This window comes from Trichechus manatus, unplaced genomic scaffold (assembly GCF_000243295.1).
Source record: "Trichechus manatus latirostris isolate Lorelei unplaced genomic scaffold, TriManLat1.0 scaffold00045, whole genome shotgun sequence".
Lineage (NCBI taxonomy): Eukaryota > Metazoa > Chordata > Mammalia > Sirenia > Trichechidae > Trichechus > Trichechus manatus.
This window is the reverse complement of record NW_004443981.1, coordinates 10,127,579-10,152,567: the sequence shown is the minus strand read 5'-3', so window position 1 is coordinate 10,152,567 and position 24,989 is coordinate 10,127,579. Positions and strand designations below refer to the sequence as shown.

General features: G+C 46.6%; 1 protein-coding gene across 6 annotated transcripts in view; it reads left to right on the top strand.

Moving 5' to 3' along the window:
• PPP2R5C (protein phosphatase 2 regulatory subunit B'gamma) overlaps nucleotides 1-24,989 on the top strand; it is a 172,439-nt gene that overhangs the window by 127,873 nt on the left and 19,577 nt on the right. For all 6 annotated transcript variants that reach the window (XM_023731780.1, XM_023731784.1, XM_023731782.1 and 3 more), the window contains 6 exons: nucleotides 7,170-7,280; nucleotides 8,398-8,490; nucleotides 8,574-8,704; nucleotides 15,587-15,646; nucleotides 17,600-17,708; nucleotides 19,185-19,238. In XM_023731780.1, the coding sequence (XP_023587548.1) occupies nucleotides 7,170-7,280; nucleotides 8,398-8,490; nucleotides 8,574-8,704; nucleotides 15,587-15,646; nucleotides 17,600-17,708; nucleotides 19,185-19,238 (558 nt within the window). The remainder of the gene's footprint in view (nucleotides 1-7,169; nucleotides 7,281-8,397; nucleotides 8,491-8,573; nucleotides 8,705-15,586; nucleotides 15,647-17,599; nucleotides 17,709-19,184; nucleotides 19,239-24,989) is intronic.

Below are 24,989 nucleotides of genomic sequence, written 5' to 3'. Positions count from 1 at the left end.
CAGTTCTGCTTCTACCCATGCCACCTCCCATCACGGTTAACCAGCTGCTGCCGTGGTTCCCAAACTGCACCAAGGCTCCCCTGGGGTCACGCAGCAAACTCATCAGAGGCACTGTGGGACATTTAACTTTTCAGGGGAAACGTGGCAGGGTCTGCCAGACAACACACGAACTAGCTTCGCCATTAGATTGCACAGTATCCCTTCCCATTGGAAGTATCTGTGAAGTTAGGTTTTTGGTGGGTGCTGTGATGGAAAGCAAGTGAAATAACAATGCTTTATTTTTTCAACTTTTACATGTAGTAGTACTAGCAGGGATCCTGCAGATCTCCAGGTGCTCTCTCTCTGCAGCCCTCTCTGATCTGGAGCAAACACCAATCTGTCCTGCAAACTCCAACTAACTCCGTCCACCTGTAGGGCTAACCCCCTCCACCTGCGGGGCTAACCCCCTCCACCTGTGGGGCTAACCCCCTCCACCTGCAGGGCTTCACCGGATCTTTCTCCCTGTGCTACAGCCTGGAAGCTCTTCCAGGCCGGGCGCTGGGCCTCAGAGGCCTCCCCTCACTCGCTCCCTGTCTCTCAGGGATTACTGTCCTTCCCGTCTAAAGTCCAGTGTCTTGAAAGCCATAATTTCATACATTTTTGTCTGTTTTTTAGTTGCTTCAGGCAGTAGGGTAAATCCACCCCTATTTCTCCGTCCTGGCTGGAAGTGGGAGACTCTGCTTTATTAATAACACTCAATAAACACCTTTTTAACTCCATGCACACAGGTGATCCAGCAATGGTCATAAAAAACGTACTCATCAAAGATTTGGGGTAACTTTATACACCTGGTTGGGGGCATGGCATGAGAACGGTTCAGTTTATATATATGACTGGGAAGTAATAAGTCTTTCAACTCTGAAACTTCACTTCTCAGTTTATTTTCATCCCATGGGACGCAGCATATATAGTTGTGCTATTCTAAAGCATGTCTAAACTTTCTGATAAATTACTGCAAAAAAAAAAAAAAGAGAATATGTGATTAAGTAAATAGAGTGGAAAGTTAGTGTTAAAATTAGGTGGTGGCTATGTAGTTATTCACAGTAAAATTCCACTTCTTTGCATTTGAAAATTTTCATAATAAAATATTGGGCAATACATCATTCAGAATCTATGTAAAACTAACCTTTGGCCCAGAATAAATAACTTGAGAAACTTTCAAACCCAGTGTTATCTTTAAATAGCACTAAACTGAGTTGAATTATAATTATTATGAATTGTCATCCACCATGTATAAGTACATTTTCTATTCTTAAACTCATACATATAATTACAATTATAAATGAGTAGTATATTTTCATGCTTATCTGAACCAAGATGACATTATACATTTGTTGTTGTTGTTAGGTGCCATTGAGTCAATGCCGACTCGTAGCGACCCTATGTATGTACAACAGAACAAAACACCATCCAGTCCTGCGCCATCCTCACAATCGTTGTTACGCTTGAGCCCATGGTTGCAGCCACTGTGTCATTCCATCTTGTTGAGGGTCTTCCTCTTTTTCGCTGACCCTCTACTTTACCAAGCATGATGTCCTTCTCCGGGTACTGGTCCCTCCTGATAACATGTCCAGAGTATATGAGACAAAGTCTCGCCATCCTCAATTCTAATGAGCATTCGGGCTGTACTTCTTCCAAGACAGGTTTGTTCATTCTTCTGGCAGTCCATGGTATATTCGGTATTCCTTGTGAACACCATAATTCAAAGGCATCAACTCTTCTTCAGTCTTCCTTATTCATTGTCCAGCTTTCACATGCATATGAGGCGATTGAAAACACCATGGCTTGGGTCAGGCACACCTTAGTCCTTAAAGTGACATCTTTGCTTTTTAACACTTTAATAAAAGAGGTCTTTTGCAGCGGGTTTGCCCAGTGCAATGCGTCTTTTGATTTCTCGACTGCTGCTTCCATGGGCATTGATTGTGGATCCAAGTAAAATGAAGTCCTTGACAACTTCAGTATTGTCTCCATTTATTGTGATGTTGCTTATTGGTCCAGTTGTGAGGATTTTTGTTTTCTTTATGTTGAGGTGTAATCCATACTGAAGGCTGTGGTCTTTGATCTTCATTAGTAAATGCTTCAAGTCCTCTTCACTTCCAGCAGGCAAGGTTGGGTCATCTGCATACCTCAGGTTGTTAATGAGTCTTCATCCAGTCCCCATGCTGTGTTCTTCTTCATCTAGTCCAGCTTCTCAGATTATTTGCTCAGCATAGAGATTGAATAAGTATGGTGAAAGGATGCAACCCTGACGCACACCTTTCCTGATTTTAAACCATACATTTAGTTGTGTGAAATAGTCAAAAGATTAAAATGTTCAGTTTGAAAAATTGAGACTGAATTTCCTTTATTAAGCATTCTACAAAGATTCATAGGTTTTTATTTCCATGATACTCTCAACTGTTATTTAAGAACATATTTGAGTGTAAAAATAGCAAGCTGTTCAAAATCATAATTTAACTTGCTTTTAAATGTAGTTCCATTCTTAAATATCACATTCTGGTCGTGCTTTGGAGGTGTGCCTTCTCTGAAAGCAGCTCTAGGCTCTAAAAAGAGCATGACAGAGGAGCCCTGCATCTAGCCACCTCCTGAGGTTGGAACTGGGCAGAGCCTGGCCTCGGATGGAGCCCAGGATGTGGCACAGAGGTGGACACCGAGCAAAGAATTACCCAGCCGCCAGCCATGCTGGAGAGAAACGTGATGGAGAACATGTACAGTGTGCTGGGAGCTTAACGCTGGGGGCCACTTAGGACGGGGGTCAGGGAGGGCTTCTCTGATGGAATTACGCCACCACTGAGATCAAAAGGCACAGTTGGAGATTTTTCACAATTTTCAGGTAATCGCTTGGTGCTGCAGGTAGTCAGGTGACTAGTGGGTGCTTTCCCCAGTGGAGTCACTCTCAGCCGTGGGTGAGCACCTACTAGGGGCGCGCACTGCAGGAAGCCCTGGGGCCCAGTGACTGGGGGCGGAGCTCACGTTCTAGACGGGGAGGCTGACTTTCCAGGTGAGGAGAAGGACAGTGTGTCCCTCTTAAGATTGCCACCAGCACTTCTGTTATTCCACGTAAATTTTAAGTTCATTGAGTTTGTCAGAAAATCCGGTTAGAGTTTTGTTTAAGGTTACATTAAGTTTATAGATTTACAAATTGTGGGAAGTTTACATCTTTGTCCTGCGAGGTCGTCTCACACGGGAGACAGAAGTTCCTCCAGTAGCTGGATGTTCTTCAGTGTCCTGGATTCACGTCTTCACGCTTTTCTCATTAAGACCTTGTAACTTGGTTGTTAATTCCTAAGCGCTTCACCGTTTTTGTGGCTATAATGTGGGGTCTCCCTGTCTGTTTTTTCCAGGTGCTTATTGTTGGTAGAGAGATTGTTGCTGTTTTTGTATTTTTGGTCTTTGTATTGGTGGCTCAGCTGTGATGGCTTGTCTGTTACCTCTGTTGGTTTTTCCAGGTAGATTATCATATCATCTGCAAAGAAATGCACAATTTCGTATTTTAAAAAATGTTGCTGGAGGCCCCCCAGCCCCCAGTGTACCTCTTTAGCAGAGTGACCCTGAGAACGCGCCGTCTCTATTCCCAAGGAGGAGTGGGCTGCAGTCCCCGTCGCTGTTATGTGTCGGACTCACACCAGGAGAGCAGAGGGACTGACTGGTGTAGCATACCCGCCCTGGGGGGTTTGAACAGGGAACTGTGAACAGTCAAATCCTTCTTTCCTCGCTGCCTCTGACATTAGAGCTTCGGGTTCATTTTTGGAGTGTATCTCTTCATATCTTAACATCTTCATATGCTGTACTGTCCTGCGGTTCTGTCACCCCACGGTTATTATACTGCTCCGTCCACTAGAAAGACTGAAGAAGAACTGATGCCTTTGAATTATGGTGTTGGCGAAGAACACTGAGTATACCATGGACGGCCAGAAGAACGAACAAACCTGTCTTGGAAAAAGTACAGCCAGAACACTCCTTAGAAGCAAGGATGGAGAGTCTTCGTCTCACGTACTTTGGACATGTTATCAGGAGGGACCAGTCCCTGGAGAGAGACATCATGCTTGGTAAAGTAGAGGGTCATCAAAAAAGAGGAAGACCCTCAAGGAGATGGATTGACACAGTGGCTGCAACAGTGGGCTCAGGCCTAACAACGATTGTGAGGATGGCAGAGGACCGGGCAGTGTTTGGCTCTGTTGTACATAGGGTCGCTATGAGTCGGAACCGACCCAACAGCTGACAGCAACATCATCCACTGGCGACAGATGTCACAGGCATAGGGAGGCTGCGTGTGGTGGCGGTGGTAGTGGTTAGTTGCTCCCAGGTTGGCTCCGACATTATGTACAACAGAGAAGGCTGCATGGTATTGCCGAATTAAAAATTTTCCACAGAGTTGCTTCTTGAGCTGTTTGGTTTACATCTAGTTTAGTAGAGTCAGCGCTCCGGAGAAGAGCATCTCAGGGCTGGTTTAGGTACCGAGAGAGGGAATGTCAGGGCAGTGAAAGGCCGAGCTTTGTGAACCATACACACACACGCACCCACGCGCACACTCACACAGGCGTGCAGCCATTGTCCTGAGAGAGAGGAGAAGTGCCTACACATATTTGGAAAATGCGGGTAATAGTAACTGTTTATGCACAGTCATTTTCCATTTAAAAAGTACTTCTGCATACATTCTCTGTGGTCCTAACAACAACCCAGAGCAAAAAAGGGGTTTACTCCTTTCCACAGGTGAGAAAACCAAGGCCAGGCAGGCCTTCCAGCCTCAGAGGACACGGGGGCTCATTCCCCGCCGCACCACGCTACTGCTGTCTGTGTAACACGTCCCTCATTGTGCGTGCTCAGAGTCCATGTATTTCAGGACGAGATTACAATGAGTCTATATGATCCGCAGGCCAGCTGACGTTCAGACGACAGTAGAAAGAGTCCCCTGGTTTCCATGGCATGGCGCTGACAGAAGGGCATCGTCTGTGGTTTCCTAGACTATACCCCGTGTGCTCAGATAGCACGTGGGGACCTCCCCCAAACTACTGCCTGCGCTGTGACATCAGGACCGGAGGGTCACACACCAGCGCTCTCAGCTCACTTGACGCCTGAAGATTTTATGCCAGGAAACGCTAGATTAGAATAACTTGAGGTGTCATACTCTTTGCCGTCTGCTCTTTTTTCAAACATTAGTTTCTAGGATATTTAACCTTTTCTCAAGATGAGCAATCAGTGCAATGCAACGTGCTAGGAAAGGACGGGGTAGAGATTATGGACGAGATGTTCTTGATGTGTGTGAGAAACGCCGTTTTACCTGTTAGAGTTGACCGATAACTAAACTTCCTGGGTCAGGGATGCCGAAAGGAGGTTTTGTACGTCAGGAGCAGGTTGGTCAGCCTCTTGGCTTCGGTGACCTCGCAAGGATGTGAGGTGGGCTCGTAGCTGGACAGACTGGACCCTGTGCAGTGGGGCTTTGACCTGAAGCTGCAGTCAGTACCTGGCCTAGGAGTAGACTCTAACCAGCTTATTAAGCAGTCCCAGTGAACTGGGGTGCATTTTAGCTCTTCAATAATTGCCTTGAACCATAATCTCATGCATCTTCTTTTTCCACTCCTAAATACACATCAGACAAATTGCTTAAGTTTTTCATTATCTCTAATAGAAGTCCAGTCTAGTTTAAAGCTTCCATCGCAGGCACTCTCAGAATCTCACCTGCTCCCCGCCCCGGGCAGCCTGGCCACATTTGCCGTGGACCCCCAGGTAGTGTCTGATTGTTACGGAGTCCAAGTTCATCGTCCATGTCAGATATTTTCATTTTGTGCTTTGGGAAGTGGTGGGACACCCATCTGTAAGTCAGTAACCAGAGATCAGTTCTGTAACTGGTATGTGGCAACTGTGCATAAACTGATCATGTTTAAACTTATGACAAAGAAAAATAGGTGATAAATTGATGATACAGAAGAACTTAACTCTTTTATATTTAATCACTAATGTGTCAATGTGTGTTTTGCTTTATTTTGAGGTCTAACTTCTCATATTAACCATGTGGGCGTTAAAATGTACCTTTGCTCCAAAGAATCCTCGATTTTATGTAGGAAACATCTGTTGTAAAGCACATCGATGTTTGTGAAGTTGGAAGTAAAAGGTGCCTGGGGTGGGGAGAGTGGTGAGGGCAGCGTAAAGGAGGAGAGAGGAAAGAACAGTGAGTCTGAGGAAAGAATCATCCAAACTCCAGAGAAATTTCTTACTCCTGCATCATTTCCTTCTAAGTCCACACGGGCTCCTTCACTTTCCAGTCCCTGGGCACATATCCAGGCTTTCAAGTTGTGTGTGCGCTCCTTGCTGACCTGCAGTCTTTTTTATAAAACTCAGGGCACTGGTGGTTCAGTGGTATAAGACTCATCTTCCATGTGGGGGAGACCTGGGTTCGATTCCCGGCCAGTGCACCTCATGCCCGGCCACCACCCACCTGTCAGTGGAGGCTTGCATGTTGCTGTGGTGCTGAACAAGTTTAAGTGGAGTTTCTAAACTAAGACAGACTAGGAAGAAAGGCCTGGCACTCTACGAAATTCAGCCAATGTAAACCCCGATGGATCTCAACAGTCCAGTCCCGTTGTACAGGGGCTCACCATGATTTGAGGGCCGACTCAAAGGCAGCTAACAGAAACATGGGAACTCAGAGCTGCCCCATCCTGACCATCGCTTTCCCTCATCATGGTTGATTATGGGAAGTCAGCGTCCTTGTCACCCAAGTCACCCCAGGGCCATGTGGCGTTTGTCGTGTTATGGTGAGAAATCTCGGCTGTTTCCTTCATAATCTCACCCTTTCCTCAGAGCACGTCGGGCACTTTTCTTGATTTTGCACGTGCTGAGTATAATTAAAGTCTCCAGCAGTCATCACTGCCCCCACCACGTGTGTGGTGTGGCCACCTGTGAAAGTGGACGAAGGAACGTGGGGCCACCTGTGGCGGGGGGCCTACTTCCTGCTGCAGTTTTGATCGAGGTTTGCTCTTGGGGCCCACGCCATGTGTAAACTTTGAGAGCAAGGATGGGCCGGATGACCACATGACACAGCAGTCACTAGAGTCACTTAAAACGTTTGCAGTGGTCCCTGTGCCTGTGCTAAGTGTCCTGATTGTAATTATGGAATATGTGGATTTTAGTTTGCAGTTAACATGTTTCGAACATTACCACCTTCCTCCAATCCTACGGGAGCAGAATTTGACCCAGAGGAAGACGAGCCAACGTTAGAAGCAGCCTGGCCTCATCTACAGGTACAGACAGGAGGGTGTGGGTTCGTGGGGCTCTTTCCATAAAGCAAGTGCATGAGTCCTTGGGCCCCCTTCAGCCGGTCACATGGACCTCTGGTCTCTAGTGGCCATAGACCTTGCAAACCTGTAAATGCAAGAAAAAAGTTTTGGCGGAAGAGAGAAGATTTGATGGGTTTTGTTTGTATGTTCGTTTGAACACTTCACACAAATTTCCAGGATGTGGAATTGTCCACGTTTTAAATGGAAAGCACCATTTCATTGGTAGCCATTGAATTCAGGCCCAGAGGACTTCTGTGGAATTTTCTCGCAATTCTCCACACTTAGATTTAATGGATGCCCATGATACTCCCCAGAACGCGTGTGCCGGCTGGTGCCTTTCCACATGCTTTTGTCAGGCCAGCCAGAGAGTAGAAGCCTGGCTGGTCAGGACGCCGGTGCAGAGGCCCGGAGGCAGCATGAGCCAGCTGCTTGAGTGGGAAGACGGGGTCAGCCCTGAGAGGGGGGTGAAGAGGTAAAGAGATGGGGAGGAGATGAGATGGTGGGACCAACAAGAACACGTGAATGTCTCGGTAACAAAACATTTTCCACCCACGGTATCCTGGTGTTGCTACGTAAAACATGTCAGGCATGCAAAAATACCTGACCCCACAAAAGGGGGAAGGACTGGGCTTGCTCCAGGTGATCGGGGTGCAGCGTCTGCATCTACCAGCCTTCCTGCCCAGCAGTTCCAGCTTTCTCTGGGTGTGGTTCTGTGCCATGTACTATGGGGCGCTCTTGGGTACCAACCGGGATGCAAGGCCCACTCAGAGTCGTTTGTGGCTGCTGCATGCTTGTGGTTTCCCGGTGGTGTGGTTTAGCACGGGTAACATCAGCCATGGAAGTAATTTTGTTTAAATGCCAGTTAAGGGCATAGTCTGTGGTTCTTAGCTAAGTAAAATAACTACTGTCGTCAATTATAATTAAATTAAGCCATGTAATTTAGCATTAATTCTGTAGATTTATGGCTTTTTTTTGAAGGCTGATACTTGTCGGCAAGTAAAGAGTCAATTCATAGTGGATTTTAATTTCCATTTAATAAAATACCATGTTATTTGACTCATTGTTTTTCTTTTCCTTCCAGCTTGTTTATGAATTTTTCTTAAGATTTTTAGAGTCTCCAGATTTCCAACCTAATATAGCGAAGAAATATATTGATCAGAAGTTTGTATTGCAGGTAAAGTACCAATTAACTAACACTATACAAGCCCTGACTGGCAGGGGTAAACTGAGTCACTAAGTGTCTTTTTCTTCTTGAAGCTTTTAGAGCTCTTTGACAGTGAAGATCCTCGAGAGAGAGATTTTCTCAAAACTACCCTTCACAGAATCTATGGAAAATTCTTAGGCTTAAGAGCTTACATCAGAAAACAGATAAATAATATATTTTATAGGTAAGTCTGTATGTGGATGGCATTTATCTTTTTTACATGGTGATGTTCATTTTAACACTAATACCCACCACCTCGTCATATTTTTTGACTCCAGTTAAAGACCAGTAATGTTTTCTTAGGAGCCCTGGTGGTGCACTGATTGACCGCTTGGCTGCTAACCAGAAGGTTGGCCGTTGGAAGCCACCAGCTACTCCTCGAGAGAAAGCTGTGGCAGTCTGCTTCCGTGAAGATTACAGCCTTGAAAACCCTATGGCGCAGTTACACTCTGTCCTGTAGGGTCGCTGTGAGTCAAGAATTGACTCGACAGTAACCCGTTAATGTTTTCTTGGGCAGCCTCAATGTCGTGTACAGGGGACCCCAACTGACACATACTTCTCAGTGCAAGACTGGGGGAGGCCAGCTTCCCTTCCTCCCCTGCCTCCCTCCCTCTGCTTGCACGCCCTCCTCTGCTAGCTGTGAAGACCCTCCTCCCTCCCCCCACTCATCCTCACTTCTCCCCCCAGAGCTTCTCTGCGGTGCCCAGCTCCTCACCACACGTCCTTCCCTTCCTTGCTCGGTTTTCTACTGAAATGGCCACCTGAGCGTGGTTCCGTCTGAAGTGGATGGATTGATTCTGTCCAAACCAGCTTTCTCCTTCCACCTGGGCCTTCCTGCACGCCTCCCCGCCGCATGCCAGCGAAAGGAGGAAGGGCTGAGGGGTGATGTAATTAGGCATCAGGCAGTCTCGGAGCTCGGAATTCACACTAGAGGCTGCAAGAGCCCTCTGAGGGGTGCAGGGCACCCACGGCCTGGTCAGGAGCAGAAGGTGGGGGGAGGGCTGTGTGTCCAGCACCGTGTGGGGAGCCCTGAGGGGTGCAGGAGCACCCACTGCCTGGTCAGGAGCAGAAGGTGGGGGGAGGGCTGTGTGTCCAGCACCGTGTGGGGAGCCCTGAGGGGTACAGGGGCACCCACTGCCTGGTCAGGAGCAGAAGGTGGGGGGAGGGCTGTGTGTCCAGTACCGCGTGGGGAGCCCTGAGGGGTACAGGGGCACCCACTGCCTGGTCAGGAGGTACAGACAGGGCTGCGTGTCCAGCACTGTGTGGGGAGCCCTGAGGGGTACGGGGGTGCCCACGGCCTGATCAGGACGTGCGGGGAGGGCTGCATGTCCAGCACCATGTGAGGAGCTCTGAGGGGTGCAGGGACGTCCACTGCCTGGTCAGGAGGTGGGTACAAGGCTGCGTGTCCAGTGCCATGTGCATGTCCAGGCCACAGAGCAGCAGAGCTGGTGACCTGGAAGCTGACCTCAAAGGTTGTCCTGTTTGGGTTCACCATGGAGCAGGTTGCAGCCCCACAAAGCATTCCATAACATTCCAAGTGTAGTATTCACCTTGATCCCTCCTTCTCCCTCATACCCCCTGCCCGGCCCCGCCCTTCCCCCCAAAAAAGTCCATTTCTCACCGTGTCTCTGACTCGTCTCTGCTCCACCGACACCTCTCCCTTTCTGCTGCTGCCCTGAGTCACACACACAAGGGATGAATGGGCAGGACCCTCGAGGCCCCGCAGGTGCCGGCTGTCCTCGGCCCCTCTGCTGGCCTCAGAGCTCCAGCCGCCCCTGGGCCTTGGCTGCTGCTGCCTCATCCTCCTGGAACGAGTTTTCACCATCCCTTCTCCGCCTTCTAAGCCTCGGGAAATGTCACTTCATCAAGAAGCCTCCTGGGCGTGGTAGGTGGGGTCAGGTTCCCCAGAGGGCAGGGGACCTGTTGGCTGTTTTATTGCTACGGCCCAAGGGCCAGCGTGGTGCGCAGCCGTTGGTCACGTCCACCCTGTGTATCCTGGGAGTTGCTCCACACCAGCAGTGTACCCTGCACTGTCCCTCAGTCTCCTGCCTCCCCGAGACCAAGGAGTGGCAGACCTGACAGTGAGAGGACAGTGGGACAGCGGGACAGCGTGCCCTGTAAAACCAGCACACAACAGGTTCCCGTAGTCTGGCCTCAGCACTTCCCTTACAGCGCTCGTGCCCTCGTGCGGAGACGGTGAGGCTGTCCCTGCCCTTCTTACCTGGCTGCCATGACTACACAAGGGTAAAGAAGGGCGGAATGAGACGGACGGATGGGTGGACGGACATGCCACGACCTCCAGCCTCCTGGGATTCCCGAACCTGTTCCTCTCACTCGCTGCCAGCCTGGTGGGCAGCGGTGGTGGCGTAATTCCTTTCCCTTAGCTTTGCGCTTGTGCCAACACTCAGTGTCAGGGCCCTTTCATCTGTGCGTGGCTTTCCTCTGAACTCTGTCCACATCCCCACCCAGGTCCAACACACTTGCTATAACCAGAGGGTGATGTCGTGCTCTGAAATGTTCTCTTCCTATTTTATGTTTCTTGGTGTCACACTTCCTTTTTAGCAAGATTGTTACTTGGCTCATGTTTAAATAATGCGTATTATGTTTTGATAGATAAGTGCATCATCAGACGGGTATGATTTAATTTCTGGTCTTTTAGGCCTAAAATTAAAGCACTGCCTAACGTTGGAGCCCTGGTGGCACAGTGGTTAAGAGCCAAGGCTGCTAACCAAAAGACCGGCAGTTCGAATCTACCAGCTGCTCCTTGGAAACTCTATGGGCAGCTGTACTCTGTCCTGTAGGGTCGCTGTGAGTCAGAATCAACTCTACAGAAACGGGTTTGGTTTTTTTTAACATGGGTTTTTCTTTTGACACATAGGTTTTGTTCGAGTCACAGAATCAAAAGTCGACTGAACACCTGCAATAAAAGAAGTAGAAAATGTCCCATATCTTAAAGAACCTTAATTTAATAACTAAAACACTTGAACAGATTATTATTCAGAAGTTGTTGCACATAATTTAGTGTGCTGTAGGGAGAAATGCCCAGCACTGTGCAAAGTGGTGTGGTATTTTTGTTTTTAGTAATCTTTTCTGTAATTAACTGATATATGCAGTCAAAAGTAAGCATATTTTTTATATCCCATTATTTGTTTGAGTCTCCACTCTTCTACACTCCCCACCCCATTTCATGTGAGAGGAAAATAGGGAGAAAGGTTTTGAGAGGTGTACTCAGTCCATCTTGTTCTGTGTAGCATGGCTGTATCTTGCAAGAAAAAGAATGTTTCAAAAATGTTTGGTGCAGCTTATTAAAAATGTTAGTCTAAAGTTCCTATTTTTTTTTTATTTGTATACTTTCTCATTCTAATCAGCTTTTTTTTAATGTGCATTAAGCAGTAGTTCAAATAACTCCTGATGCCCATTTTGGCAAACAGTTTCGGCAAACAGTTTTTGCAACTAACCTGAAAGTTAGCTGAACAAGCTAGAGCAGTGTTTCAGTTATCCTTTGTGCATAACAAGCCACCCCAGAACTTAAGCAGCTTCAAAAAAATGGCAGTTTTATCATTTCTCACAATTGTGCAATCAGGACTAGGCTCAGCTGGGAAGTTCATCTGCTGTACATGGTGTGCACCAGGCCTGGGATGTCCACGGTGGCTCCTCAACTCCCGTCTCTGCCTCAGCTGGGCTGGCTGGGACCACTGCGCACTGCGCAGCTCTGTCTCTCCACGTGGCCTCTCTGTGTGATTAGCTTGGGCTTCCTCACAGCATGGGGGACCGCTGGTAGTCCAACTTCAGATAGGGCACAGCTGGCTTTCTGGAGGGAAGAATGGAAGTTGCCAGTCCTTTTCAAGGCTTGCCCGAAACTGGTACAAAGTCACTCGCTTTGATCAAAGCACTTCACAAGGATAGCCCAGATTCAGAGGGAGGGGAAGTCAGTTCCCCTCATTATGTGAGGCACAGAGCACGTGGACAGGGAGGAAGGGGATTGATGGCTTTCGTCTCTGGAGACTGTCTGCCACAAACAGGTTCCAGCTCAGCTTTTAAAGACTCCTGATTGCTGTTTGCTGAAAGAACAAGACACACTCTCACCTGCCCTGGATGCGTCTCCGTGGCCCCCTCCCATTGTGCGCCCTCCTCTTTTCTCTGCCTCCCCCTGGGAAAGTAAGGAGAAGAGCTAGATTTATTTTCTCTTTCTTGTACCTACTTCAAATCAGGTTAAAATAATTAGCAATTAAGAATTTATCAATAAGAATATAGTAATGTTTACAGCTAAAAGTCATTGTGACTTAAATGTTAAAGCTGGTGGAGATGGTAGAGACGTATCAAATGCAGCTCTGTGAGGGCCTTGTTGGCCTGCCAACTGCGCGATTCTCTGAGTTATATATGAAAGGAACATTAAACTTAGGTTGAATGATTGTACTATATACAGTTACGTCTTTGTACATTTTTGTTTGTTCCTTATCCTTTTTATTGCCTAAATAGTATTCCATTATATGGATGTGGTTGTTGTCACGTGCCATTGAGTCCATTTTTTGACTCAGAGCAACCCTGTATGACAGTAGAACTGCCCCATAGGGATTCCAAGGCTGTAATCTTTATGGGAGCAGATAGCCAGGTCTTTCCTCCCATGGAGCAGCTGGTGGGTTTGAACCGCCAACCTTCCAGTTTGTAGCCGAGTGCTCAACCGTTGTGCCACCAGGGCTCCTCATAACTTTGTACATTTAAGCTGTTTTAAGTATTTTAAATAAAATAAGTGAAGCAAAAGGGAGCCTGCAGGTTGAGTATATAAATTACAGCGTTTCTAAGCCTAGACAGACCGTGGAGGACAGGACTTGCAATCAGCAACAGCTTCCAAGCTTCCGTTGCCTGGACTGCCCAGAGAAGGAAGGGGACGGACGTGTCTGAAACGTAAATGACTTCGCACTCAGCATTAGTAGCACGACCATCGTTCTTGTCACCCAGTCACTTTCCTGCGTCGTTCTCACGCTGAGACCAGATTAGCTTTTCTGTCGTGTTTCGCTGCGTGGTCATTCTGATCCCCAGTGCCGGTGGGCCTAAATCATAATTTAAGTCACACGCGTGCCCCTCTGTTTGCCTCTCCCTTTCCCACTGTCTTAGTCATCTCGTGCTGCTATAACAGAAATACCACACAATTGGATGGCTTTAACAAAGAAAAGTTTATTTCCTTACAGTAAAGTAGGCTAAAAGTCCAAATTTGGGGTGTCAGCTCCAGAGGAAAGCTTTCTCTCTCTCTTGGCCTTCTCATCAGTGTTCCCCCGGACTAGGAGCTTCTCTGCACAGGTACCCCAGGTCCAAAGGACACGCTATGCTCTCGGCACTGCTTTCTTGGTGGTTTGAGGCCCCCCACTCTCTGCTTGTTTCTCTTTCCTTTTATCTCTTGTAAGATAAAAGGGAGGGAGCTGACCTGGGTAAGGGTGTTACAATCCCGCCCTAATCCTCTTTAACATAAAATTACAATCACAAAATGGAGGACAACCACACGATACTGGGAATCATGGCGCAGCTAAATTGATACACACATTTTTAGGGGGACATAATTCGATCATGACACCCACCTTCCCCACCCCAGTGCTTACTCTCAGCTCCGTTTCACAGACCCATACGCTAGCCAGACGAGTTCTTTCCCCCTCCACACCCGTTGCCCCATTTTTTAAAAATCTGTCAAAGTTCTCCCTCAGGGTCCAGTCTGAGCATCTCCTGCTCTGTGAGCTTTGGTCCTTTGGGAACACAGGAAGCTTAGACCATTCTTCGGGGGTGCTGCACACTTTATGGATGTTTGGCTTGTGTTTTAACTTAAGGTCACTTGTATTCCATTTGTCTCAGGCAAGGACAGTGAAATTCCAGAGTCAACGATTTTTAATCATTGTCTACTTTTTTTTTTTTTTTTTTTTTTTGCTGAGAGCTGTCACTTAAATGATAGTTACCATCTGACAGTGGGACCCTTTCCCCTACACCTCTCTGACTTCTTTCCTTTCTATTGAACACTAAGCAGCAAGAGTGTGGGTGTGAGCGGGCCCTGTGCTTCTGTGGGAACCCTCCCAGGGAGGGACCCGTCCCTGTTCCATGTCTGCTCCGTCTCATTGTCCCAGTTCATTCAGCAGACATGTATGAGCACGAAACAGGTGCCAGGCTCAGCCCTAGCCCTGGGAGCATGGTGACAACGAGTCCTTGTCCGCATCCTCGAGGTGCCCCCTACTGGAGGGAGCCCAGCGGTCGGGTGGGGATGGTCCAGGGGCTATTGTAGACACACACACAGCAGACATTGTGAGGAGAGACCCTCAGACAGTGAGCACTGCAGGGAGAGACCCTCAGGCAGTGGACACGGCGAGGAGAGACCCCAGAGGAGGCAGCATGGGTCAGGGCTGCGCCAGGTTGAGGTTGAGGAAGGTGGCCCTTGGTACAGTGGGAGGGGATTCAGGGGTATCAGCTGGACGGGGGAGCTGGAGAGGTAGACAGGTGGTGGCCTAAAGGGGATGAAGAAGGATGGCTCATGAGAAAATAACGCCTACCCTCTTCCAGGTACTGCGCTCAGTGTCGGAGGCTTTAAAATTGGGTGAGACACTCACAGTGAAATGCAGCAAAAACCAAGATGGGTTGATGGGTGGGCAGAGGGATGGGCAGGTGGACATACATGTGATAGAGCAAATAGAGGAAGCTGTTAGCTGTAGAATCCAGGTGGTCGAAATTTGGACACTCACTGAAAAATTCTTTCCATTTTTCTATGTGTTTGAAAATTTTCAAAATGTTGCAAAAAATCTTGAGCCAGATGAACGGTGCCCTCAAGGTGTCTGCGTGTCCAGGAGCCCTCAAGGGGTCTGCGTGCCCAGGGTTCAGGGAGTTTCCTTGGTTCGTGACAGGCTGGCGGGTGACAGCGAGCAGCAGCCTGTGGTGACCGTGTTTACCAATCGATGTGCCGATTACATCTTCTGCTTTTTTATTGTGCTTATTATTTTTTCCTTTAAAAGCACTGTTTTCTTGTTCAGAGAACTTTATTTTTTCTAGCTGTTATTTCCATGTCTAATTCTAATTGACAAATTGTTTTCTCTAGGTTTATTTATGAAACAGAGCATCACAATGGCATAGCGGAATTACTGGAAATATTGGGAAGGTAAGTCACTGCGTTATTGGTAGTGAATGACTTCCAGATGGAATTTATACCAGAAGGTTCCAGTTCATTTAGTTCAGCCACACGCCTCCGCAAAACAAGGCCATTTAAATCATTCTCTAAAAGTATTTAAATAAGATTTTACTAAATAGAAGTCACTTAGCGCTGGATTAGGATAGAGACAGAGACAAATCTCTCCAATCTTTATAGTGCGTGTGTGGATTCTACTTTATATACCTTAATCGCATTACTATGGAAACACAGCTTTAATTATTTCCTCAAGAACAGTGTTTAAAAATGGTAGCATAAGCAGGTTTATAGTAGAAGCTTATAAGAATAGATCACTATTGTATATTTAGGGCATTGTGTAAAGGCTAAGATGTCAAAGTGCTTTTGGTTTTATATACGTTTTTGTATGTATACTTATAAAATAATTAACATTTCAAATTTTTCATCAGCTTAATCCAAGTAAAGTTCTTGCTTGCTATTGTTTTTTAAAACTTGATGACCCATTTGTGTAGAAATTGTTAAGTGGGAACCTAATCTACTGTGTAAACTCTCACTGAAAACACAATAAAATGTAATTTAAAAAAACAAACTCGATGACCAATAGATTTTGAATTAGACTTCCTAACCCAGTGTTCCCAAACAGAGTTCCTCAAGGGTTCCGTGGCCAAATAAGCTGGGAAAAGGCCCTTGTCCTGTGCCTTTCTTGGGGGACCAGTGCCTATTAGCAAGTAAAGGCACCCAGAAACCTTGCAGCAAGGAGACCTGTGCACTTTTGTTTAGTCTAGAGGCTCCCAAGATTGCTTGAACACAAAAACCTTTCCTCCAGGAGCACTGTTATTATCTTGTGGCTCGGGGGTCCTGCCCAGTAGCTCTGAGGAGAACTACCCTGGCTGTTTAGATGGGGTTCGAAGCACCTTGGTCCTCATGGAGAGTTCTGCTCTGATCAGGCAGCGTCAGCCCACTCTCACTGGGCACCTCTTACAGGGCAGCATGGCGAGTGGTGGGGGGTGTGCCTTTGGAGGCAGCACACCCCGTCTTCCTGTGTGATGGGCCAAGTAGTTACCACTCTTTGCTTCTGCCTCCTCATCTGTAAAATGGGAAGAGCAGTCCTGTGTGCCTTGTAGGGTGCCTCGAGAACCAGAATCTCTGAAGTGCTGGGCGCAGCCTCCCTGCTGAGCACAGGGCGTCCAAGCTACTCCCACAGCTGCGGTTTATTGTTTCTGTGTTCTTCCAAGATGGGTGTTTCCTCTTGGGCTTTCTCCCGTGTGGATGAGCATGTCATCCTGATGGGCCACTAAAGACTAACCCCTCCTGCAGCGCCCTTGAGCTCAGAGCTAAATGGGTAACGGGAGGACAGCGTAGAAACGGCTTCAACTGTTTCTGAAAGTCTCAGTGAAACTGTCGGTGTTTGAGACGGAAGCTTAGGTGTGAGGCTAGAAGTAGAACCCCTTTCCATGCAAAGAGAAGAGCTTTCTTGCAGATGTTGAGCTAACGCCCATTCTGCTCACGCTCAGCCTTGGCTCTGGCAGCATTAGAATCCTGAGCCCGAGTCAGACAGGGGCGAGGCCCGAGGGAGGGTGATGTGTGGGGGCGTGGGGGCCAGGCCCACCCAGCTGCCCAGTCTCCGTGGCCCTGAGAAGGAAGAGCTTTTGTCCCCAGAAGCTTCTGCTGTTGGGCCAGCCTCCTGCTGTTCTACTTAAAAGCCTGTAAACCCAGAATTTTAAACTTGTAGTTACGAAGATAAAAAATAACTGTGCTTCCTTGAAGGAATTTAATTTTTTTTTTTCCTGCTGTTAGCTTCCTTTTTTCTGAAGCACATTCTGCCTGCTGGTTTTCATGCTGGAAAAAAAAAAAAAACCTGAAAGAAAAGCAACAAAGTATTTTTTTTAATTCTGAAATTCGTAAATATCAAAACCCTACGTAAATTCTTTTTTTTTTTCTTGACAGTATAATTAATGGATTTGCCTTACCACTGAAAGAAGAGCACAAGATTTTCTTATTGAAGGTGTTATTACCTTTGCACAAAGTGAAATCTCTGAGTGTCTACCACCCACAGGTAATGAAATCCCTGATGGCGTCACATAGCTGAGGCTACTTGTCCACACAAACATTTTCACTGGAATATTATTAAACACAAGATAATGGATCCCAGCCCTTTAACTAGGAGTGTTTTCTTTTTCATATCACATTGCTGATTTAGGTTAACAAGGTTCTGATGATAATTGAAAGGATAAAAGAGATAAAGAGAGATTCCTTTTAAGAAATTCAGAAAAATCTCTGGCATACCAAAAAACTAAACCAAACCCATTGCCATCAAGTTGATTCCGACTCATAGTGACCCTATACGGAATTTTAAAATTCATTTTAGGTATAGAGACTGGAGTGGCTAATAAAGGAATCAGGGAACACTTCTTGGAGGAAAGTGTTTTGTGGTGTAATGTAGAGTCTAGTGCCTTAACGAGCAAAGCCTGTGTGTGCATGGCCCATGAAATGGCCTACAAAAAAAGTTTTTTAAAAAATTTTTAAATAGCTGTGGGTTTTTAAAACTTTGTGGAAATGTAACTAGAGTTCTATTTAAAAATAGGCCAGTAAGTAGTTACTAACTTAGTTGGCTGTGTGTACCATATTTTTTTGCAAATAACTTGCGCACACATATAACGCATAGCATAGCATGCTTATGAAAACAGCATGAGGGGATTGAGCAGTTGACCAAAACGTAGAGCATGCATTGTTTGTGTAAAAATACGGTACGTAGGTGATTTGGTCTTTCTTTTCACTCCTGTTTGTGTGCGTAGGCAGAACTTAAACTGTGCTGGTTGTAGCACACCAACGACTGGGGGGCGACCTCACCCTCAGCTGCAGCCAACACGCTGCTGTCACTTTTGCTGTCACAGGGCTTGGCACCGGGTGGGCCCCCCAGTAAGTCAGTGCCACACTTTGGACATCTGCGGCATGGGAAAAATTACAGAAAGTATAGTCATTAGTGGACTCTAATGGCATCGGCCTCCTGGGGGATATTTATATTTTACGTGGAGTACTTTCTCTGATTGCTGTTACCTGGTAATGTCTCCCTATCTAGAGACGTTTGATAGCAGAAATGGACAGTTCGGAGATTTAAGATGGAGCCAGATTTTAATTTGGTTTTTCCCACCCCATAAATTACTTGTTCATCACGGCCTCCAAAAGGGCTGCAAGAAGAAGACCCCCCCACCCTGGTATCACACCTGGGCTGACTTGTTGGTGTCAGTCTAAAAGACTATTTCCTGATTTTTTTTAGCTCTCTGATCTACCATCAGCAATTAATGGGGGAAGAATTGTCTGTTGAGCACTGGACTCCTGAGGCCCTGTCCCTGAGAGCCCCCCTTGGAGCCTCACGGAGGGCAGGCGGGGGGCACGCCTGGAGTTGGCGCAGCACGCCTCGGCCCAGTGGTCCCCCAGGCTGTGTTTCACGTGTCTAACAGTGACACTGGGGGAACTACAGCAGTGTGTTCGTGTTAGAATGAAGGGTTAATCCTCTCCTCCTTCTCTCTAGCTGGCGTACTGTGTCGTGCAGTTTCTGGAAAAGGACAGCACCCTCACTGAACCAGTAAGTGTCCTCTCTCCCATCAGGTCCTGATGCTGACAGCAGCGTACCTTGTAAAACGTGTTTGTTTACTAAATGCAGACATAGCAGTGTGTGTGCTTGCCAAATTGCCATTAACACGGCTTTTTCATTTTAATATCAGTTACAATACTAACAAACAGACTAATTTCAGTGTGTTAGTAGGTTTTCAAAGTTCATAATTTAAAAGTTGCTATACTAAATAGAATAGCATCAAAATCAATAAAACAAAAATCTTCAAAAAATGGAAAGGAAAATTCATAGACCCAAAATAGTAACAGGAGGTGTTAGTTAGCTCATGTCTGATTTCGTGGCCCTCCTCACCAAAGGGTTGTGGATGTTTTGAATAATAAAATGAACTCTGCACCCTAAAAACAGCACATTCATCCCTTTTTCCAGGAGCTGTGAAACTATTATTAAAAATTCATATATTTGACAGCAAAGAAAATATAAACCGATTTCAAAAACCAGAAATAGTACCAGTCACTGTCCCTGATCCCAATGCAGTGAAACCACAAATTAAAGTCAAAAATGTAAACAAAAAGCCTGACTGTTTAAATTTTAAACTCTTCCTTAAGCAATTCCTGTGTCAAAGAGGAGAGCATAACTGAAATTCATAAAGCTGTGCTTCCCAATATGGTAGCCATTAGCCACACATGGCTGTTGAGCACTTGAAACGTGGCTTGTCTGAAGGGAGGTGTGCTCTGAGTGTAGACCACACACCGGACTTCAAAGACAACGCACTGCCGTTGAGTCGAGTACAACTCACAGCAACCCTGCAGGACAGAGGAGAACTGCCCCATGGGGTTTCCAATGCCGTAATCTTTATGAAAGCAGACTGCCACAGCTTTCTCCCACAGAGCAGCTGGTGGGTTCGAGCCACCAACCTTTTGGTTAGCAGCTGAGCACTAACCAGGGCTCCCTTCCAGGACTCAGTATGAAAGAATGTAAAATAGCTCAATTTTTAATTGATTACATGTCAAAATGTTAATATTTTGAATATCCTGGGTTCAATAAAATCTATTATTAAAAGTAATATCACCTGTTTCTTTTATTTTTAAAATTTAAAATTACATATTGGACCACATTATTTTAAAAAAAAGAAGTTCCTTTGGTGCAGTGATTACTTTGTAATAAGACACCCATCGTACCTTATTACACATTACTGCTCTGAACTCAAAGCACTCGAAGGATTGCAACCACTAAATCCACGTGCATTTTCATACTTTGCCGTCAGCTTGGTTTGACGACATATTTAACCGATTTCAGTCGGAGGAATGGTAGTGAGAGTTTGAAATGCTTGTTGTACTAATGAGGTTTTACTATTGTGAAAAATCCTTTCCAAGTTAAGAGTATAACTATTTTATGATGACTGTATCATAATTAAATGTTAGGTTGCTGCCAATTAGTTTCTAGAGTTCTAATTTTCTTAGCATTTTGTCTTTATTAAAAATAAAAAGGCTGTTGTAGCTTAGTTAACAAAGTCAGACGTGTCAGGTACCAGTTTAAAAGTTTAAATACTCTTTTAACAGTTAGTGTTAGAATACTAACTGCACCTCGTGCGCAGCCACCACCTGTCGGTCAGTGGAGGCGCGCCTGTTACTGGGATGCTGAACAGGTTTGAACGGAGCTTCTAGACTAAGGTGGACTAGAAAGAAAGGCCTGGAGATCTACTTCCAGAAATCAGCCAGGGAAAACCCTGTGGGTCACAGTGGTCTGACCCGCAGCCGATCATCAGGACAGCACAGGACTAGGCAGCATTTCATTCCTTTGTGCGCAGGGTCCCCACGAGTTGGGGGCCGACTCAATGGCAGCTGACAACAGCAGCGTAGGAGTGGGAAAGGCGACCTGAGTCCTTTCTACCCTTCAGTGATCTGTTAACAGTGCTCCTGTGAGATTGTAATGCTTACACTGGAAATACATGAGAAATTATTAATACTGCATTTTTGAGTTATCTGGCCTCTGATCCCTGCTTTCTTGGAAGCTTGTACGTTTTGTGTGTAGACACCTCACCACCACCACGTCACCCACAGAATTCCTGTGAGGTCAGGAAGAGTGCTTCGTTACACCCCCAGAGGCTGACTCCACCAGCTCTTACAGGGGCAGACTCCCTGCCCCCGCAATCACCGCCATCGGGTGTGCAGGCGCCTCTGCTTTAGCCCATCTGAGACCCTGGAGGCCCCCAAGCAGTTATGCCAAATCTTACCAGACTTCAGTGCCAAGCACAGCCGAGGCACTGAATCCAGTTTGGAATGAGGCGCGTGATTTTTGTCCTCCTTAACTAAACTGAAGACACGGTTAAAACCCAAACCCCACGCTGTCAAGTTGATTCCAACTCATAGCAACCCTGTAGGACAGAGTAGAACTGCTCCACAGGGTTTCCAAGGAGCAGCTGGTGGATTCGAACTGCCAACCTTTGGTTAGCAGCCGAGTCTTAACCACGGCACCACCAGGGCTACGAAGACCATGGTTAGGTAAGAAAAAATATACGTATGTATGAGATGCTATTAATAATAAAGAAGCCCCTTAGGAATTTTTTTGTAATACATTTTCTTCAGTGGTGACACGTCCTAATTCCTCTGTATTTGAAGGTGTTCTCCAAAGTAAAGGGTGGAAGTTTTTACTGGAGAAGGTAATATGTAAAGAAATTCTAAAATAGTTCTTTCTTCTCCCTTCACCCCCCAACCATGTCTACTTTAAACATAAAAGAGGAGAAAAAGAGATGGAAGAAGAGGAAAAAGTATGCACAGCTTTGTTTTATGATTTTCCTTAAGCTTATCTCTCCTGTTCCCTTTAATGGTTTAAAGAATTTACCGAATGCTGCGCTCCGTTCACCAGTCTCGGTGTCTCTGCCCCCTCCCCAGCTGGCTGGCAGAGCCCGATTCTAAATCCTCCTTCCACACAGGCTCAGCGAGTGATTCTGCCAGATTAAAGCTGATGAAGTTTGCAAATGGTTTTAATTCCCACTAATATAATAATAAATAATGAGGTTAATATAACTCCGGAAGCATTGGAGCAATTGCCTAAAAGAAGGCAAGAGGCGGTGTGCTGGCTTCGTTAGGTGCTTACATCTTAAATCGCAGCTGGAAAACCGTGACTTGGCACCAGCACAGAGAAGCTTTAAAGCCCCACACCCCCAAGATTTCCACCTGCAGGCACGTCCTTTCTTGGTTTCCTACAGCTCAGCTAATAGGATAGGACTGTCTTTGCTGTAAGGAGCCCTGATTGCACAATGGTTAAGCACTCAGCTGCTAACCGCAAGATTGGCAGTTCGAACCCACTCAGCAGCTCCACGGCTGAAGGACCTGGCGATCTGCTTCCATAAAGGTTACAGCCTAGGAAACCCTATGGGGCAGTTCTCCTCTGTCACGTGGGGTCGCCATAAGTTGGAATCGACTCAACGGCACCCAGCAACAGCAACAATCTTTGTGACAGAAAGCAGATTTAATTTTCTGTACATTAAAAACTGTCAGATCCTAGCCTCCGTAAATTCCTCCCCTTGGGATTCATGTATCATGAAAATACAAAGACAAGCTTGTCTTACTGCATCACTGAATGAGGCCTGCCCAGTGGGGAGGTTAGGGCATAACCCTGGGCAGATGGCGCCCTTGGTGTGCACGTGGGTCTCAGTCCTGCACCGTGGGGACTCCCAAACCATCGTGCGTCCAAGCTCTGAGAGCGTTTAAAGTGTGATCTCTAACAGGCCAAGACATTTGTTGCCCCAGTTTGTAACCTATGATTCGCGTCTTTAGTTTGCAGATTGTGCATGGCACTCAAACACTTCCTGCACATTGACATTTAGCACCCGTGCCCTGTGGTCGCAAGAAGAGCAGGCGCTCACCCACCCCTTAGCTGACAGAAGTGAAGGCACGTTCCTTTCCCCGCCCTCTTCAGGCTCAAGTTCACTGTGTGGTCCAGCAGGGACTGTCCCTGGTGCACCAGGCTGGAGAGGGGGCGCGAGCCCTGGAAAGCCTGGCTGGAGGGGGGCGCGAGCCCTGGAAAGCCTGGCCTCACTCCCCAGAATCCAGGTCAGGACCGCTGGCCATCTTCCGGGGCTGGCAGCTCTCTGAGCGCCCAAGGACAGCACAGTGCCTTGAATGGCACCCAGAAGCCCACAGCCATTGTTAACTCAGATTAGCACTCCCCAAGCACACAGCCGCTTCTGCAGAACTCTGTTGCGTTGGAAAGCTGCCAGAACAGTTGGGTATTGAGCCGAGGTCATCACAAACAGCATAAAAAGCAAGTTCAGTATGAGTCTGATTCCAGAAATAATACCATTTTCAGAGAAATTGAATGGCTAAATCAGTTGTGTTCTGTAACTCCCATAGCTTATTTCTCCTAAGAGAATTCCATTAGACAAATGAAAAGGAATAGTAGATTCTGGGAGTGATCTGCCCCGTTCTTAACAGGGATTCCAACACACCGAGCATAGCAGGGACTCTGATCAATGTTTATTAAATAGTTGTGAGCTATAAGTAGGAGGAGAATTATTATGGGACATATTTTTAAATAACTCCCATAAAAGACAGTTATAAATTTTCACATCAGGCTTCAATGCTAGAAGCACTTTCTTTTTCATGATTTTTGAGCCCTTTATCAAGTGTAATACCATAAAAGGTTATCCAGGATCCCGAGTACCAAAAGCATCAAAGCACAGTTGTTCTAAGTGGGTGTCTTATACGTGCGTTTAACCATGGAATGAGTAGAGCCTGGCCTGCTGGGCAGTGAGTCGTGTGGCCGACAAGCTGGGAATAGCCAGCGTGTGGTGAGACCCAGCCGCTCTGACAAGGCCTGATGCTGGAGTGATGTCACCACAGTCCAGGTGGCAGCACAGGAGTTGGGCCGCTGGTTCCGGGATCTGGCTGTGACTCAGCTAGACAGCTGCTTTAAAGTATTAGATTACAGTTGTACCATTATGGGTGCAACTATGTTATTTGTGTGTATAAGGATTTCATTGTACTTGGATCCACAGTCAACACTCATAGAAGCAGCCATCAGGAAATCACACTTATTGCATTGGGCAAACCTACTACAAAAGACCTCTTTAAAGTGTGAAAAAGCAAAGATGTCACTTTGAGGACTAAGTGAGCCTGACCCAAGCCATGGTATTTTCAGTCACCTCATATGCATGCAAAAGCTGGACAAAGAACGAAGAAGAATTGATGCATTTGAATTATGGTGTTGGTGAAGAATATTGACTATACCATGGACTGCCAGAAGAATGAACAAATCTCTCTTGGAAGAAGTACATACAGTTAAAATGCTCCTTAGAAGCGAGGATGGCTGAGACTTCATCTCAGCTTGCTTTGGACACATTATCAGAAGGGACCAGTCCCTGGAGAAGGACATCATACTTGGTAAAGTAGAGGATCAGCGAAAAAGAGGAAGACCCTCCACGAGCTGGATTGACGCAGTGGCTACAGTGGGCTCAAACGTGGCAATGATTTGTGAAGTTGACGTAAGACTGGGCAGTGTTCTTTCTGTTTTACGTTGGGTCACTATGAGTCAGAAGCAACTCACTGGTATCTAACAACAACAAGTGCATCTATATGTATAAAACCAAAAAATCATACCCATTGCCGTCGAGTCGATTCCAACTCAGAGCGACCCTATAGGACAGAGTAGACCTGCCCCGTGGGGTTTCCAAGGAGCGGCTGGTGGATTCAAACTGCCAGCCTTTTGATTAGCAGCCGTAGCACTTAGCCAGCACACCACCAGGGTTTCCATGTATATGCA